This window comes from Scatophagus argus, chromosome 21, assembly GCF_020382885.2.
Source record: "Scatophagus argus isolate fScaArg1 chromosome 21, fScaArg1.pri, whole genome shotgun sequence".
NCBI lineage: Eukaryota > Metazoa > Chordata > Actinopteri > Scatophagidae > Scatophagus > Scatophagus argus.
The window spans coordinates 4546658-4562607 of record NC_058513.1 but is presented as its reverse complement, the minus strand read 5'-3'; the positions used below and the strand labels follow the sequence as shown (position 1 = coordinate 4562607).

Below are 15950 nucleotides of genomic sequence, written 5' to 3'. Positions count from 1 at the left end.
TTATAATGATGTTGATCAAAGAGGTAGTGTAGACTCTTTAATCACTTGATTTATATAATTCTGACAGCAGTTTAAGGTGGCAAACGAGGTCCATTAAGGCATTAACGTGACATCTGTTGCCATCAGTATGAGTTCATTTCTGAACTCCCTCTTATTCCCTGTACTGTGCATTGCCAGGACCCCCACGGAGAGCTGCAGGGCCAGAATGTGCTGATCGTGCGTTATTCGGCCGAGTTAACGGCTGCTCACTTTGGCATCAGCGTTGAGAAAGTCAACGAGCTCCTGTCCTCCGCCAGAGCCAAAATGGCAGAAGTAAGGAAGAGTCGGCCTCGTCCACACCTGGACACCAAGATGTTGGCCTCTTGGAATGGTAAGGTCTTATTATGCTGACTTCATCTCATGCTAGTCAGAATAAAAGTATTAATGTTCTGTGTAACGCTGTGGCAAGTGAAAAGAGTGACGTGAAAAGAACTCTCATGATTCACTTTCAAAGTCTGGTCTGAATTCTGTTCTTTGTTTATGGTTTTAGAGCAGTTGAAACAGGTTATTTCTTTTCCAGGATAATCCTTCCAGGATAAAGTTTCTTTTGTATTTTTCTTGTAGAAACAGGCAAAAAACAAAGTTTTGTCTGTATCTTTTTGAAGTGTTTTTGTTTTTGTAATGCTAATTTTGGCCACAAGAGGCTAATGCTCTAAACAGGACTAAAGGCATTCATGTTTCATTCCAGGTGAGTGTTGATTTCTCCATGGACTCTAAACACAAAGTATATATGTTGTGTGAAAGTAAGTATTACATAACTTGCTAACACGCAATATATGGATTTGATACTTAGACACAGGCTGAATAAAACCCTTCTACAACCTTTTCTTGTTCATCCAATCATCAAATCTTTATAATTTATAAAGCTCAAAATCACAAATTTGCTTTACGATCTGTATGGCATTCAACGTCTTCTATCCCTAGATCCCCTAAAGTCCTCTGTAACTGGAAATTAAAGCTTCGATCTTGTGCTCCATGACATCGTAGTGCTGTCCAGTTTTTTGCAGAGCCAAAACAACCATACCACATTCAGGAAGTGCGTTGACAGTGATCCACATCAGGTGCTGTGTCGAGCTCCGTCACCTGCGGAAGCACCTAACAGCCATGTGCTTCTTCTTCTCTAAATTAGAACAAACCGTCAACTAACCTTAGGCATATTCTAGTGTAGAAGTTGATGGTCAGACTTATACATTCAAGTGTTCTCACCAACATTTATCATATTAGTATGAAAATGGGTGTAGATTATTATAGAGACACTAGTTGTCACTTTGCATTAATATGAGGCCAATTTAGACACCCCTCAACATTGTCAAGCATATTGTCTGACTTGTGATTAATTACAAGAACTAAAAGGCCACCACACATACACGAACGCACTCACTCAACCAAAAATTTAGCTCGTAGGACTGGCAACTCAAGACAGAGTGTGTTAGTGAGGTAATGAGGCTCTGAGATCCTGAGAACTTTCCAATTAGACGCAAGGCTCCCCTTCTCTCTAATGAAGAAGCCTCTCCGTTAATCACCTGTCCTCCGCTGCAGCACTTTGAAGACCAGGCTGTGCACTCGCCAAGCTTTGATACACCACATGAAAGAGGAGTGGAGGGAAAGACGGAGGAAGGAATGGCTATAGAGGGGGAAGAAGGAGGCTTCAAAGAGTGTGAAAAATAACGAATCTGGAACTCGAGAGGGTGTGGTGTTTTAAGATGAGCAATGGTCATTTTATACGTAATCATCTCACGTCACTTCTTCTCTGCTCTCCTCAGGTCTGATGCTTTCGGCCTATGCTCGTGTTGGAGCTGTGCTTGGGGACAAGGTGCTGCTGGAGAGGGCGGTGCAGACGGGCAACTTCCTGAAGAAGCACCTGTGGGATGCTGAGCGGAAGACAATCCTCCGATCCTGTTACCGTGGAGACGAGATGGAGGTTCAACAGATGTAAGAAGATAGTTTTGAGCTTTAAGCTCTTAATAAATATAAACAATACTTTTCCAGGGTCTTTAAAGCATGTTTCTAAGCGTATCTTTAGCCCCATTCTTCTCCCTACTTGCTGCAAAGAAATCTTTTCCCAAAGAAAAGAAATTTCAATATAAGTAATGGAGTATAATAACCTCATTCTGTCTGAAAATTCGTTCTAAGGTTTAGCTGAAGCTAAAGTGTGTCTTCAGTAGTCTGAAACAGATGAAGTTGATAACAGTTGGAGTCTTCTTAGTACAGAATTTCCTCAAGTAAACCCCCTCAGGTCAGGGTTTTTCTTCTAAACCAACAAAGTTCTGTTTACATTCAGTATTTCCCCATCTAAAGGTTAAGTGCTTTTTTTAAATCTATATTTCCTAGCTTGTAGTGTTCCGCTTTTGATTTTGATTGTGCCAGTGCAGTGATAATTTTCCTGGCACATGACTGCCACTTGTCCAACCATTGGCAGTGCAAGTTTGTCTTTATCAGCAACATACAAACAAATTATGGACCCACTCAGCAAAACACTGGTCCATAGTGTCACCAATAGTCATAACCCAGCAAGGGATCTTTTGTATCCTTCGTCTACCAAGTACTACAATTAGAATGAACATTTATGCTGTTGTGTTGTGTTTGTCCCTTTCTAACACTGGGACAGTAATTCATGTATAAATATTCACTTAAATCCAAGGGTGAAGGAAAAAACATAGCAAACTTGGTGAGAGAGAGTTCCACTTTTAGTTCAGTTGTACTGCACAAACAGGAACCAAGGCTGCTGGAATAAAATCAGATTATAGCAGGAAATCAGAACATGTTCACATGCACTGCAGTAACTTGGTTACTGTAAAACTGCATTTACATGTACAGGTCAGCAATTAGATTTCTCTTCTAGTCCCTATTATGCTGTATATTTGAAACAAGATTGGATGTATCTAAAGTGGATTACAGCTGCCAGCTGTGGAGTGACATTAGAGAGTTTATTCCTGGTCAGATGTTTTGGACTGACAGCACAGTGAGAGGAGAGGTTCTGTACTTAGAGAATATGTCGATCCTGACTGTATGTGTTTGATTTCTAGCATAGTGATTCAACTATGGAGAATTATTTATGTAAACTGTGGTTTTAGGTAAAGTTTTGGTAAAACTCCAAATGGGAAATCAGTTTCCTCCAGCTGAAATGTAGCTGTGTTAACAAAATATTCCTTCTCATTTACATGACACAAAAGAAGTCAGGTGACTTCACATAGCCACCAATAACATACACTCCCTGATTGGCTGGTGGCACCGACTGGGACTGTGCATATTGTAAACACACGTACTCACATAAACACAGACTACTTTGTAGATTGTACACTGCAGGTGCCCTCGTTCCATTGGCCAGCCCCGTGCCCTAGTTACTTGGGAATGAGCGAGTGTTAAATGCCACCGAATCAGCAGGAAAATATGCCAGGAGACCCACAACATGCATGATGAAATGCATACAGTTTTAAACATGCGAATGAACATGCACACGCTCGTGCCGAAACACCCTGGCCTCGTTCCACAGCTTCGGTCTCATTCATAATTGTCCAATCCAGGACGGTATCAGCATTGAGATTGCTTACCAAGGCGCTTTTCTCAAGCCTGGTTTAGTTTCTGTACATGGTTAAAACACAAATGGGCCATGGACTAATTTACCAGGAGGAATGGTAGGTGAGACTAACTGGGTTAATTGGCTTTGTGGAGGTGCTGATGCCATACATTTTCTGTGGCCCCCTTCAAGGCACTGGATGATTGAGTCTGACTCCTGTCTCTGGGGACCAGAAGAGGGGCCTGAGAATGGGTACAGTGAAACAATGGCGAAGTCCTGTTGGGGCACTGGTGATGTTGACTCATTCTGACTAGATTTGTCAACACAGTATGTTAAATACACAGTTCTTCTATTATAACAAACCCTTGTTTGTGCTGGAAAGTGTGGGAACGGCTGCACAAAGTATAAAGAAATCTGAACATTTCAACTACATGTGATTGTCGAACGCGTTATTTTAAAGCCAAAAGCAGTATTGTAGTTTTAGAACAGACTCCATTATTCTGTGAATGCTTTTTGCAAAATTTTGGAACCTGTTTGCAGGGTTTTGCTCCCATTGGCCCACAAGAGCATCTCTGAGGTCAGCCACTGATGTTGGCATTCCAGTTCATCCACAAGCTAACTGGAATAACCATTTCTTTATGGATGTGGCTTTGTGCATGGGGGGGATTGTCATGTTGAAACAGGAAAAGGCCTTCACCAAACTGTTGCCACCAAGTTGGAAGTACACTTCTGTTTCAAACATTATTATGGGATGTGGCTTTGACATAACACATAAATAGAAATATGAAAACTTTTCTGCAGACCAATCTCACATCACATAGTAGTGTTTTGAATAGCAGTGAATTTGTTGGGATGTGAGTTAATATACATTTGATATCTTAGCGAGTATGTACAGCACCAAGAGGTTGGATTGAGTCTACATAAACCACTGTGTGTGTGTATGTGTGTGTGTGTGTGTTTGTTAATGATAGTGAAGGAACATGTCACCCTGTGCAATGATATTGCTCAGTGATGTATGTTGTGTGATGTACTACCAGACTTTAGATAAACACACAGTACTTGTCAGTTGGATCAATTCATTGTTGGATGTTGTCTTTTCTTTGGATCTGTTGACAATTGAAATGACATATAACATCACTAGACCTATTCCATAACAGCAATTATGAGAGCGTGTCAAATACTACTAGCCCCAGTAGACAGCAGACCTGATCAAACCAAGCTGTATTCCCGTGGTGTAGTAATCATGCTCTTTTGTTACGCATCCCTGCCTTACATTTACACTTACTTTATACACAATACGAATTCAGTCATAACACTGCCTTCGCAGTCTGTTGTGTGGTCTGAAGAGATGCAGTAAGTGGTTTGAGAAGAGAAATGCAGTGACATAAAGCAGAAGATGAAGTATTAGGTGTCACGACACGCGAAGGTCCACAAAGAGCAATTAGAGAAGAGGTACTGGAATGTGAGTTGAATTGTAAGGGTCTGCAGAATGTCACAGGAAAACAAACACTGGCTATGTTTTCTGATTAATGAGTCGAGTAGGGAAATCTACTAGTTCCTCTCTTTGTTTCCCATCTTTCTTTCTCTTGTTCACCTCCTCTGTTATTTTTCTATGTGACATTATTATGTGTTAATTCATATGTAATGGCGCAGTGTAATAGTCAAACAGTACATTCTGTAGCACGAGCAGCCATATTAAATTATTCTCCAACATAAAGGTCACAGCTGTTGTAAAAATGATGGGAGTCGATGCGTTGACGTGAACCGTATCGCCCCGATTGGTTTCTCCCTCTGAGCATTATTCAGGGGGAAGTGAAGTAGCTAGTGTATGAGAGAACCATTATGGAGCTATTATTATAAAACTGTCTCTGAGTGCTATGATACTGGAGACTGACAAGGCGTTTTATCTCTGCTCTTTAGAAAATGAGTCATTTAACATGCGCTGTTTGAAGGTGTGAATGAAAAGGCTGTTGAGTATTTCTGAAAGGCTTTTGCAGTGCTGTGTGTCAGTGTAGACCTCTTCAAGTCTCGTCTCGAGTTGTCATCCCCATGGCAAGAGTCACCTCAGTCAGAGGACAGGTCGCTGTGTGACAGCTCTCTTATAAGAAAAGAGTTGTGATGAGCTTGGCGACTACCAAAGGTAGAAAAGTTTTCCTCTTGATCTCCTAAAACCTAAACTTGTTGTTGCGACCACAATTCTCACCAGCTACAGGTGTGATGGGTTTTCTGCTCTCCGACCACATGGAGGCAGTAATGGGACTAGTACAGGATGACCCAGCAGAGGATGCCATCTTCAGAAATATAGGTCTATATAGGTCAGTTTTACAAAAGAAAAGACTTCATGGATAAAGACTAACTGGTTGGGTTGGGCTCATTACAGCTTCCTCCCTAAACCTCTCCATTGATTTATCAGTTGAGCTTTGGCCTAAACAATATTAATGCCATGACTTTTTCTTATGGCACTGATATTATGATAATGTAACAGCAGAAGATGTAAGCGCACCCTTTCAAAGAAGTTTTAATGTTTAGATACTATTAAAATGTTGATAAATGATAAAACCACACCAAACCAAAGTAAAAAATAATATGTGGAAAAAAAACAATGCTTAGGTGCTGTGGCCGAGTTTTGTAATGGTAGGAAAACCCCTGCTGTTTATTATGGCATCATGTTGGCTAAAATGTTCTTGACATTCTTGTAACTATGGCCAAGTCTCTTACTGAGCAATAAGTCAGTAAGAGACATACAATAATACAAGATACAAACAGTAAGTCACTAACATAATTATCGTGACAGGCCTACTGCCACCGTTGCGTTAAAATTTGAGTCACAGGTCCATCAGCGTTGCTGCAGAAGCTCTACGGTCACCGCAGCTTGTCTGTCATGACTTCAAATACCAAATACATTACTCGCCTTTGGGTTTACATTACATGGCCCCGTCCTGTCCAGGACAAGAGTGTTTTCTGTCTCCTTTCAACTTATGAGTCAGCCTGTGTCTGTCTGTCTGGCTCAGATATGCCTTCTCACCTCCACATGACCTCTAATAGTTCTCATGCACTTCATCTCCTCCAAAGCCTCCTCCTGTTTTCAGCCTCTTGACCACCAGCCGCCAGCTTCACCTGACGCAGCACTATCTGGCTTCCTGTCACCATCCATCCTCGGGCACTCACCCAGACGGGGTGCTACTGTGGGAATTGGGGGAGGGTGGTGGAGTGGGAGCCCAGAGGGGATCCTGTTGTTTGGGTGTGAGAACCTAGCGACACAGAATAGGTTGTAAATCTGAGACATATTTGTATGGTAAACAGCTCTAGGGGTAGAGAGGATTTCAGAGTGGAGTAAAGTAAGTAAATGAAAAGATGCTGTGGGATAAACATCTTAGAGGCTGCACAAGTTACCTGAATGAGGGAGAGACAGGTGAAAGGAAAGGCTGTACATTAGCCTAGAGGGGCGTTTAACGTTGAGGACATTTGTCTAATTACTGTCCTGTTTTTCTCAAAACTTCAAAGACAGTGTGTTCACACTTGTATGTCTCTGGTGCCTTCTTCAGTGTGACGAGTACAGGGAAGTTAGATGAGTAATTTTACAAAAGGAAAAATGCTTTAGGGAGAGATTATACTCATCCCGTGATGTGTATCGTAATGTAGCCCTGCACTGTCACACATGAGTCCTTCTGACTCTTTTTTTTATAGTCTCTTTTAAGCCAATACTTCTGGGCTTCTGTACTGGCTTGACTGAAAGCAAAGCTTGATTTTATTTAGGCACTGTAAACAAGCATTTGGTATATAAAAGATGAGGTAGGGGGAAAAACAACAATAAGCTGAACTAGTTCACCAGCAGAAACCCATCACTACACTTCTCACACTTATCTCTCAATAAATTCTTAATGAAAACGGTCCTCGTTCTCACTCTTCTCTCGCTTTTCTGATTTTTTTTTCTTTTCTTCTCATCTCTCTGCTCCTGGTCTTTCCTCCAGATCGCCGCCTATCTCTGGTTTCCTCGACGACTACGCCTTCATCATTTGCGGCTTGCTGGACCTGTATGAGTCCACGCTTCAGGCGGAGTGGTTGAAGTGGGCCGAGGAGCTGCAGCTCAGGCAGGACGAGCTGTTCTGGGACGACCAGGGCGGCGGCTACTTCTGCAGCGACCCCGGTGACAACACTGTGCTGCTGCAGCTCAAAGAGGGTAAGGGATGGATACGCTGATGTATTAATAAATATCTCTCTATCAGTCCAGATCTTCAAACAAACAATTCCCCTCACATTAATTATTTCAGCTACTTATACTCAGCTACAGGCATTGAAAGTTAGCCTGTTTTGAGAAAAATAATTTTCTTTAGCTAATTTTGATACTGAGCCCTCTGTGTGGCATTCAGTGACATCATAATGTGAAATGTGTGTGATTCTATTTAATCAGTCTATACTAATAGAGAAGATTAAATCACATATAATCATTTGTGAAGTGGCGGTCGTCAAACAAACAAGACGAGCCGCACTCTGCAAGAGTGTAGGCACAGTTGTACTTCAGCTAAATGCTAAAGTTGTGCTAACACGTTTACAGTAACATGTTAGTATGGTAACAATATGTTAACATGCTCATATTTAGCTGCTATAATATTTACCATGCCCTCCGTCTCATCCGTATTGCTAATTATCAGTTTTATTGTTGAGTCCCTGAGAATTTCAATTTTCTTTTGTTAAATTTTCTTTTGTTAAAGATTCCCTGCAAACATGGTTGTAGATGCATATCAAAAATTCTACTTTTTTAATATGTTAATTACAAAAAAGTGTAATTAACCTTAAAATGAAATGGATTTCTTCTCCCTCAGTTAAAATTCCACAAATCTGTGAATGTGTAATTACCTTTCATTTCCACACAACATGTCTCCTACACGACTGTAAAGCTCATTCTCTTGGGCTTCTGGTTTCCACATCACACTTGCGTATGCTGAATACTGGAACAAAACTGACTTCGAAACTCATTGCGATGTTCTAGCTCAGAGGTCGGGAACCTTTTTGGCTGGGAGAGCCATGAAAGCCAAATATTTTAAAATTTATTTCAGTGAGAGCCATATAATATTTATCAATACTGAATACAACTTAATGCGTGAAAGTAAGACCAACGTTTTTAAAGTATAACGCGTCTCTAAATGAAATACTTCTTACCATTAATGCGACTTCTGGGGCTGCATGGTTTTGCTGATGGCCTTGTAGTCTGGTTGATACGTGGTGAGGTTACGCTTCATGCAGGCGTTGAGGCTTCCGTCCGTTAATGGTAGCTTAGTCTTTATGTTTTTCAGATGTGAGAAAGACTGCTCACATACGCAGAGCCAAACGTGGTCAAGTACGCGACCGGGAACGCGTTCCAGTCTTTGACAATCAGGTCTTCGGGTCCAAGTTTTTTCCACTTGTCCAGTAGTCCACCTGTGTTTACTCGCCAGCTCTGCTCGCCGTCGTGCAAGTCTTTCCAAATCTTCATTCACATAAACTAGCTAGCTGACTACCTGATTAAAAGGAGGGAAGTTTACTTCTTGACCTTACAACGACCCGTGTCGTAGGCTACCGTATTATCCAATGAAAATAGAGTTTTGGTGTCGAGCCCCCTGTACCGCCCTGTGATTGACAGACTCCAGCCACCCGCCGCCCAGAACGGGATAAGCGGTAGAAGATGGATGTTTTACTTTAAAACGACAGTAGAATTATTCATTACTCATTGTGTTAAGAAATGTCAGCTAAAATTTGTCTGCAAGCCAGATGCAGTCATCAAAAGAGCCACATCTGGCTCACGAGCCATAGGTTGCCGACCCCTGTTCTAGCTCGTAGGCTCACCTCTTAAAATCAAATTTTCACTATTAAAGTTATAACTGTTCAGCCTGTGAGGGGACACAAATGTCTACATTAAATTTTTGGCAATCCATTCATTGGTGGTTAAGAGTCAACACTACAAATCGACCTCATTGTGACGCTAGAGAAAAGTCTGAGGGGCCGCCAAAGTGGCCAGGCATAATCTCAACAAATCTCCCAGCAAAATTTCGTGACAGGCCATCCAATAGTTGGGACATTTCAGTCTGCAACAATGTGGCTGACAGACAGACCGACATAACCATCAAATTATACAGGTGGCTCTTGTGGAGAGATGCATGGAAGGATGGATGGACAGGTGAAAAAGTATTGCCGCATGCCTTTTGTGTCTTTCAATTCATTGACGGACGCAGAGCTCAACGAGACAGAGGCTTCCGTTGCCAGTTTGCTACAGCTGAAGAACAGGAGAGGAGACAGGCAAGGATAGATGGACGGATGAGTAGGTAGAGGATAAAAGACGAGAGGAAGAGAATACTGACCTCACCTCGAGCACTTCGCTTGAGGTGGATAGTTGAACTTCTCTGCCATGAGTGCACTCAAAGACTGATGCTCTGGTTTTTCAGCTGCTTTGATCGCCACACCTGTCATATCTGTCTCCATTCTGTCTCTTAGTCTGCCTGCCTTTGACAGAGTGAAACAGCATGGACAATGTGTAGTCGGAGTCTGAAATCCACCTTCTGTCTCTGCCTGTTTTTTTCCTCACTTACATCTTCACTACATCCTGGCTCTTAATTTTTCTTTTTTACTGACCACTTTTTCCTGTGTGCCCTTTGCCGCTCTAAAACCTTCAGCTCAGGTATGAGGAATCTTACCACAGACAACAACACTGGAATGTTAGTAAAACATTATTGTTAATTTTGGATGGCAATGTAGATCAGACTGCTGGTCACTGGTTCACTACTTTGGTCCAGACTGACATATCTGGAAAGGACTATGACTCAGGACAGCCATTCAGGACAGGACAGTAACAACTGAATGGATTGTCGTGAAATTTTGTACACACATTCATGTTCCCCGGAGGATAACTCCTACAGACTGTGATGATCTCAGAATTTTCCCCTAGCACCATGATGAAGTTGACAGCTACAGCTTTGAATGAATTGTCGCAGCTGTTGGTTAGACTCGATTGCCATTAACTTTGGTATTCACATAAACATACTTAATAAGAAAGTATAACTTTGGTGATTCCCTAACCTTTCCTCTTGCACTACCGTCAAATGAGTAATTCAGTTTGTCCTATGTTTCGGTTTCAGGATCTTCAAGATTCATTTGACTGTCATACAACACTAGGTTGTGTAATAAAACTCCAGCTATAGTTCCACATACTACACAAACTAAAGAAAAACTGTAATCTAATAATAAATAATAAATAACAAATCAAGCCACGAAAATAAACTTTTTGTAGTGGAATGTGGAGGATAAATTCCATAGTCTGGCAGTGTGGCAGGACATCTGACATTTTACATTCAAAAAAATAAGCTTGTCAGCGCTCTCTGTTGGGCAAACTATGCAACAACATTCTTTTTTTTTTCTTTTCCTTTTTTTTTTCAATACAACAAACGGTTGACCTTATCCTGGTAGCTTTTTGGGTTTAAATAATATTTACTAAATATAAGGAATCCAGAGTTCATCCAAAAAATACCCATCCCTCTTCTCAAATCATTCTTGAAGAAACACAGTTCTCAAACAAATCAATCAGGATTCTCTGAAAAAGAAAATAAACCCAGCGTCTCTGTTGCTGGGGCTTTTGGACTTTGTGTCTGTGACGGCACCAGCTGACTCGCTGTGTGGTCTTTTAACTGTTGTTTTTTTTTTTTGTTCTCTTCAAACTTGTGTGGCAGTAAGAGAAAAATACTTGGAGAATTGCCATTGGGTTGGGTGTTGGGTTTGATTTTGATGATTAAAACTGAAAGCTCGTTTGTATGAATTTTTGGAATCGCGACAACCTTGGTCGTTGATATCATTATATTTGTGAAAAAGCAATGTGTCAAAGCAATGAGAATATCATAACCGTGAACCAAAATAATGTTGAAATAACTACTTTTATTCAGTTTGTTATTTAATATTGCAGAGCTGCATTACTTCACAAAGTCTGGTCAAAATAATGTTTTTGGACCACAGGATTGATGGGATAAAAATATAAACGGGTATGACCTTGAAGTGCATGCGGCTGTTCTTCAGCTGGCAGTCCACTCCTTCCACCGATGGCCGCTGGCAGTTCAGAGAAGCTGACGCCTTGTAGACATGCAGACATTTACCTTTGATCTGTCAGCCCAGAGTTTCCAGTCTGGATCTAGTCATTGCCTGTTTCCTTTTGTTTTCGCTCTCGAGATACTCTGTCTGACAGCCACTATTTATTTTTACAGCTTTGCTTAACCCATTTGTATTTTAATTCTTATTCTCTTTTCATCTGTGCTCAGGATGATATCTTTCTTATACTATATCATGGGCTGTCAGGTAGGCTGCTCTTTTCCACCATCCTGATAGATTTCAAACTGGGCCTCTCTTCTTTCCATTGCAGGTTACATGTTTGCTTCTTTTAAATTCAGGGCTTTGCAGGTTTTGAGTCTAAGGGAAGCAAGTATGTTGTACCCACTTGACCTCTAAGGTGCATAAATCCAGGCACATTATATAGACAAAAGTGGGGCTTTTTTATTTCATTGGTTGGTCTAGCTCCCTTACTTCTCGTGACCCACAGCCAATAAGCACGGACCAACTCCACACCAATGTCCATGCACTTAGAATATGATGTCATCCAAGTCCCCATTGGTGTAATGATCAGTTGTCCCAATATTTTTGTCTGTATAGAGTAGCAAGAGTTACCAAAGAAAACTCATTATTTAAGCTCTATTAAATGATTGAATTTGTTCTTTCTTTTTGTTGTAATGTGGTTAGACACACATTTGTGAGGGTGCAGATGTTATCCAGAGGGTAAGACTTCCTAAGCTGTTTGGTCAGACTGCCAAGCTTGACACAAGCACAAATCCAAGTCTTCATAACTTTTAACTTCCTCATAAAAAAACAAACAAACAAACAAATAACAAAAATTTTGAAATGAGAATTTTATCTGTAAGGTTGTCAGCTTTGCCCCAGATGCCACAGCTTGATATTTTCTCTCACCTATAAAATAATGGCACACACAGGCTCTTTTGCTTATGACAGATCGATGGTGCGAGTAGTTCAGACACCACAGATGGGCGGGGGAACGGGGGGAGCTAATAGTTATTCTTGTTAAGAACTGTTGACAGATCGTAGATGATGGTTGCATGCGCTTTTCAGCTCGTGGGTGTGTGTGTGTGTGTGCACGCGACAGCCGTTACACCTACATCTGTGTGTGTTTATGAGAGCTGACATGTGAGAGGTTTCTCATCCGAGAGGATTGACTGTGCCATTATGGTGTTGGTGCCGTGTAGGGTTGAAGCCCATTAGTGACGCTACAGCCGCTGCAGTGTGGACGCCTGTCACAGCAAGACGGATTACCCCACCACACTGCCACTCTACATTCTTACAGCCCTGCCACATTCCCTGTGTCTGTTTGTTTTGGATAAGTTGGGTTAGGACCACATAGACTATCTGTTTAACTTTTATTCAAAGGAATCAGCTGTGCTTGTTAAAATATTTTTATGTCCCTAGTGGCTAAATTGGACTTTGATGAATTCTCACTTGACTAAAATCCAAAAGAGCTGTGGGTCACTTCAGTTCAAAAGCATCAGATGGTGTTTTATACATCCAAAAATGTTCAAAACTCAAAACAGACATTATCAAAGAAATAATCTTTAATCCTTGTTTGATAGTGTATATTTATTTCACTGTGATACGTGTCATGTCTGAACTGCAAAAACATAAAGACATTTTGAACATTTCATGATGAGTTGAGTTTAAAAAATATACTTTAGTGATTATTGATTTTGTATTTGTTTATTTACTTTAGAGAACTTTTGTCCCTGTGTGGGTGTGTGCGTTTCTGGGCTATTCTGTCATTTTTTATTTGTTATTTATTTTGTGGCTTTTTCTGTGTCAGTGTGTGTGTGTGTGTATGTTTGGATATATATGTGCCATGGATATATGACCTCCTTTCCGTGGGGCTCTTAAGAAGAGAGATATGTGAAATGTGGAACGTGGACTTGCTCGCTTAACTGTGTGTGTGTGTGTGTTTGTGTGTGTGTTGAAGTTTCCTTGCCACAGGGCCAAGAGAGAGCTGAAACATACATACAGGATAAAATCACATTATTTCTGCAGTTCAGTCATGCGTGGGTGTTCACGATCATCCGTATGTGATTTTATGTGCAGCGTATGGCAGTTTGACTTGAAAGAGTCTCACAGACAGACTCAACACACTCACTCACAGACGCAGACATCAGAGCATCGCTGAGATACAGACATGCAGCGAGGTCATGGGTTATGAGAAGATCACCTCCAGGCTCTCATTGGACACTGATAAGAGATAAGGACCAATCACTTAACAGGACTAAGCCGTGAGGTCATCCGTTAGTCCCATCAGATCACACCACACTCTGGCATGGGGGAAAATATGGTCTGTGTTATAACTTAATAGCTTGCCATCTTTCCTGTTGGTTTGACAAATTATAACAGACAATAAGTTGCTTTTTGAAATGTTTTGCCTCTTCATAAAGGTAGATTCAGTATCGTTTGCTGCCAGCCTACTGATTCCGTCGGGTATCCTGGATGCTGCGTGGCCGCCAAAGACAATACTTTTGATTCCACCAGGCTCGCCGCAGAGCATTTCAGAAGTGTACCAGTAGTGACTTTCCGCTCTGCTCTCCTTGAAATATATGCTTAGCATTTTTTTTTATTTGATGGAAGCATTGTCAAGCCACATCACCACCCTGAGCAGACTCCTCATGGTATATTACATAAATAAAGAAACCACTTAACTATAGAGCTGCCTTAGAAGCTCAAAAATCAAGTAAAACATGACCAAATTGATGAAATCTGAGGAAGTCAACAAAATCGAGCAAACAAAACACTCCGCTTCTAAATCCCTTGCAGTGTGGTATGAAGCCATGCAGATAATGACATAAAAATGCATTGTAGAAGTGATGTCATAGAGCCACGCCTGGAGGAAATCAAGGTGCGAGACTGTAACTGCTGAAACCTTGTAAATAAATGTTGTGTATCTTTCTGTGTGTGTGTGTGTGTGTGTGTGTGTCAGATCAGGATGGAGCCGAGCCCAGTGCTAACTCTGTGTCTGCGTCCAGTCTCCTGCGCCTGTCCCACTACACCGGAAGACAGGAGTGGCTCCAGAGGTCCCAACGGCTGCTCGCAGCCTTTTCTGACCGTCTGACCCGGGTCCCCATAGCGCTGCCTGAAATGGTCAGGGCTCTCATGGCCCAGCACTACACGCTTAAACAGGTTATCCATCTACTACTTTTTGCTTTTTATGTAAGTTGCAGCTGTGACAAACAATACACAGCAACTGAACAAACTCTGATTCTGTAGCATTAGCTAGAGACTCCAAGACGCCAACTGAAAACAAGAAGATAATGAGTTGATAGGGTTTTTTTTTTTTTTTTTTTTTGTGACCTCTGCTGGGTTAAGCCTGTTCATGTGGGGACAGTCGTCTCAGCTCTCTGCATACATGCACACTTAATCCCCAGACACACTGACTCTCAGAAATCTTTTTCCCCTGTTTTTAACAGCCGTCATACATTTAATGGGTTATTTGAGCTCTTCAGCCTCAGTTATGTAATCGGTTTTGAATTATTAACACCCTCAGTTAGCCTCAAACCACTGAAACCAGCATACTAGCAAAGCACAGCACAAAGTTTCTCGACCACGCTAAGAAAACTTTTAGCTGAAGGCGTGTGCTGTGCAATCGAAGCAGCATGTATGAAATAACGGCAGCAGAGTCACAGTGGGAGGGGGGTAGTTAGCCTCCTGTCGGTCACATGTGACCTGTGGAGGATGAGTCGCGGCTACAGGCAGAGGGTAACGAGCACAGGGGTGAGGATAGGTGAGGCAGTCCCAGAGAAAACACCTGCCTCCCTTGTTACTGCTACAAATACATTACTGACCTCTATCACTTCCTCCCCCTCTCCACTCCTCTTTTGTGTCACCTTTCCCCTCTTATTTCACTCTGTTCATACTCTTTCATCTCATTATCTCTCTGTCCTCTCCCTTCATGCCTTTCTTTCATATCCCCCCCGCCCCCCCACTGTCTTCCATACTTTTCATTTGTTTTGCTTTAGATTGTGATCTGCGGCCAGAGGGATTCCCCGGACACTGCGAGCCTTCTAGCAATAGTCAACTCCCTCTTCCTCCCACACAAGGTAAGAGTGTGTGAAAGAGTGACGCATCGCCTCTGCAAACGTATGTGTCATCAGTCCCTAAAGCAAACCTGAAGAGCAAAGATCAAGTTGCAGGACATAGAAGTGCGCTAATTTACTCCAACGTCAGTACCTTAACAGTGGCAGCAGGTTCGCAGTAACCTTTGAGACAAACACGCGCAGGCACAGATGCAGAGCGGGACCAAACTACAACAGCGCCTGAGGAGTTTGGTTCTTTAAAGGTCAGACTT

The 15950-nt window shown here is 41.8% G+C and overlaps 1 protein-coding gene across 3 annotated transcripts in view; it reads left to right on the top strand.

Annotated features, from left to right (window-relative positions):
* spata20 (spermatogenesis associated 20) overlaps positions 1-15950 on the top strand; it is a 39923-nt gene that overhangs the window by 5756 nt on the left and 18217 nt on the right. The window contains exons 11-16 of one of the 3 annotated variants that reach the window (XM_046376856.1): positions 178-370; positions 1803-1971; positions 7528-7736; positions 14586-14785; positions 15622-15702; positions 15830-15941. In XM_046376856.1, the coding sequence (XP_046232812.1) occupies positions 178-370; positions 1803-1971; positions 7528-7736; positions 14586-14785; positions 15622-15702; positions 15830-15922 (945 nt within the window). In that variant the 3' untranslated portion in view covers positions 15923-15941. Of the gene's footprint in view, positions 1-177; positions 371-1802; positions 1972-7527; positions 7737-14585; positions 14786-15621; positions 15703-15829; positions 15942-15950 lie in introns of those variants that run through there. The other 2 variants (XM_046376855.1, XM_046376857.1) reach the window with 2 other exon arrangements.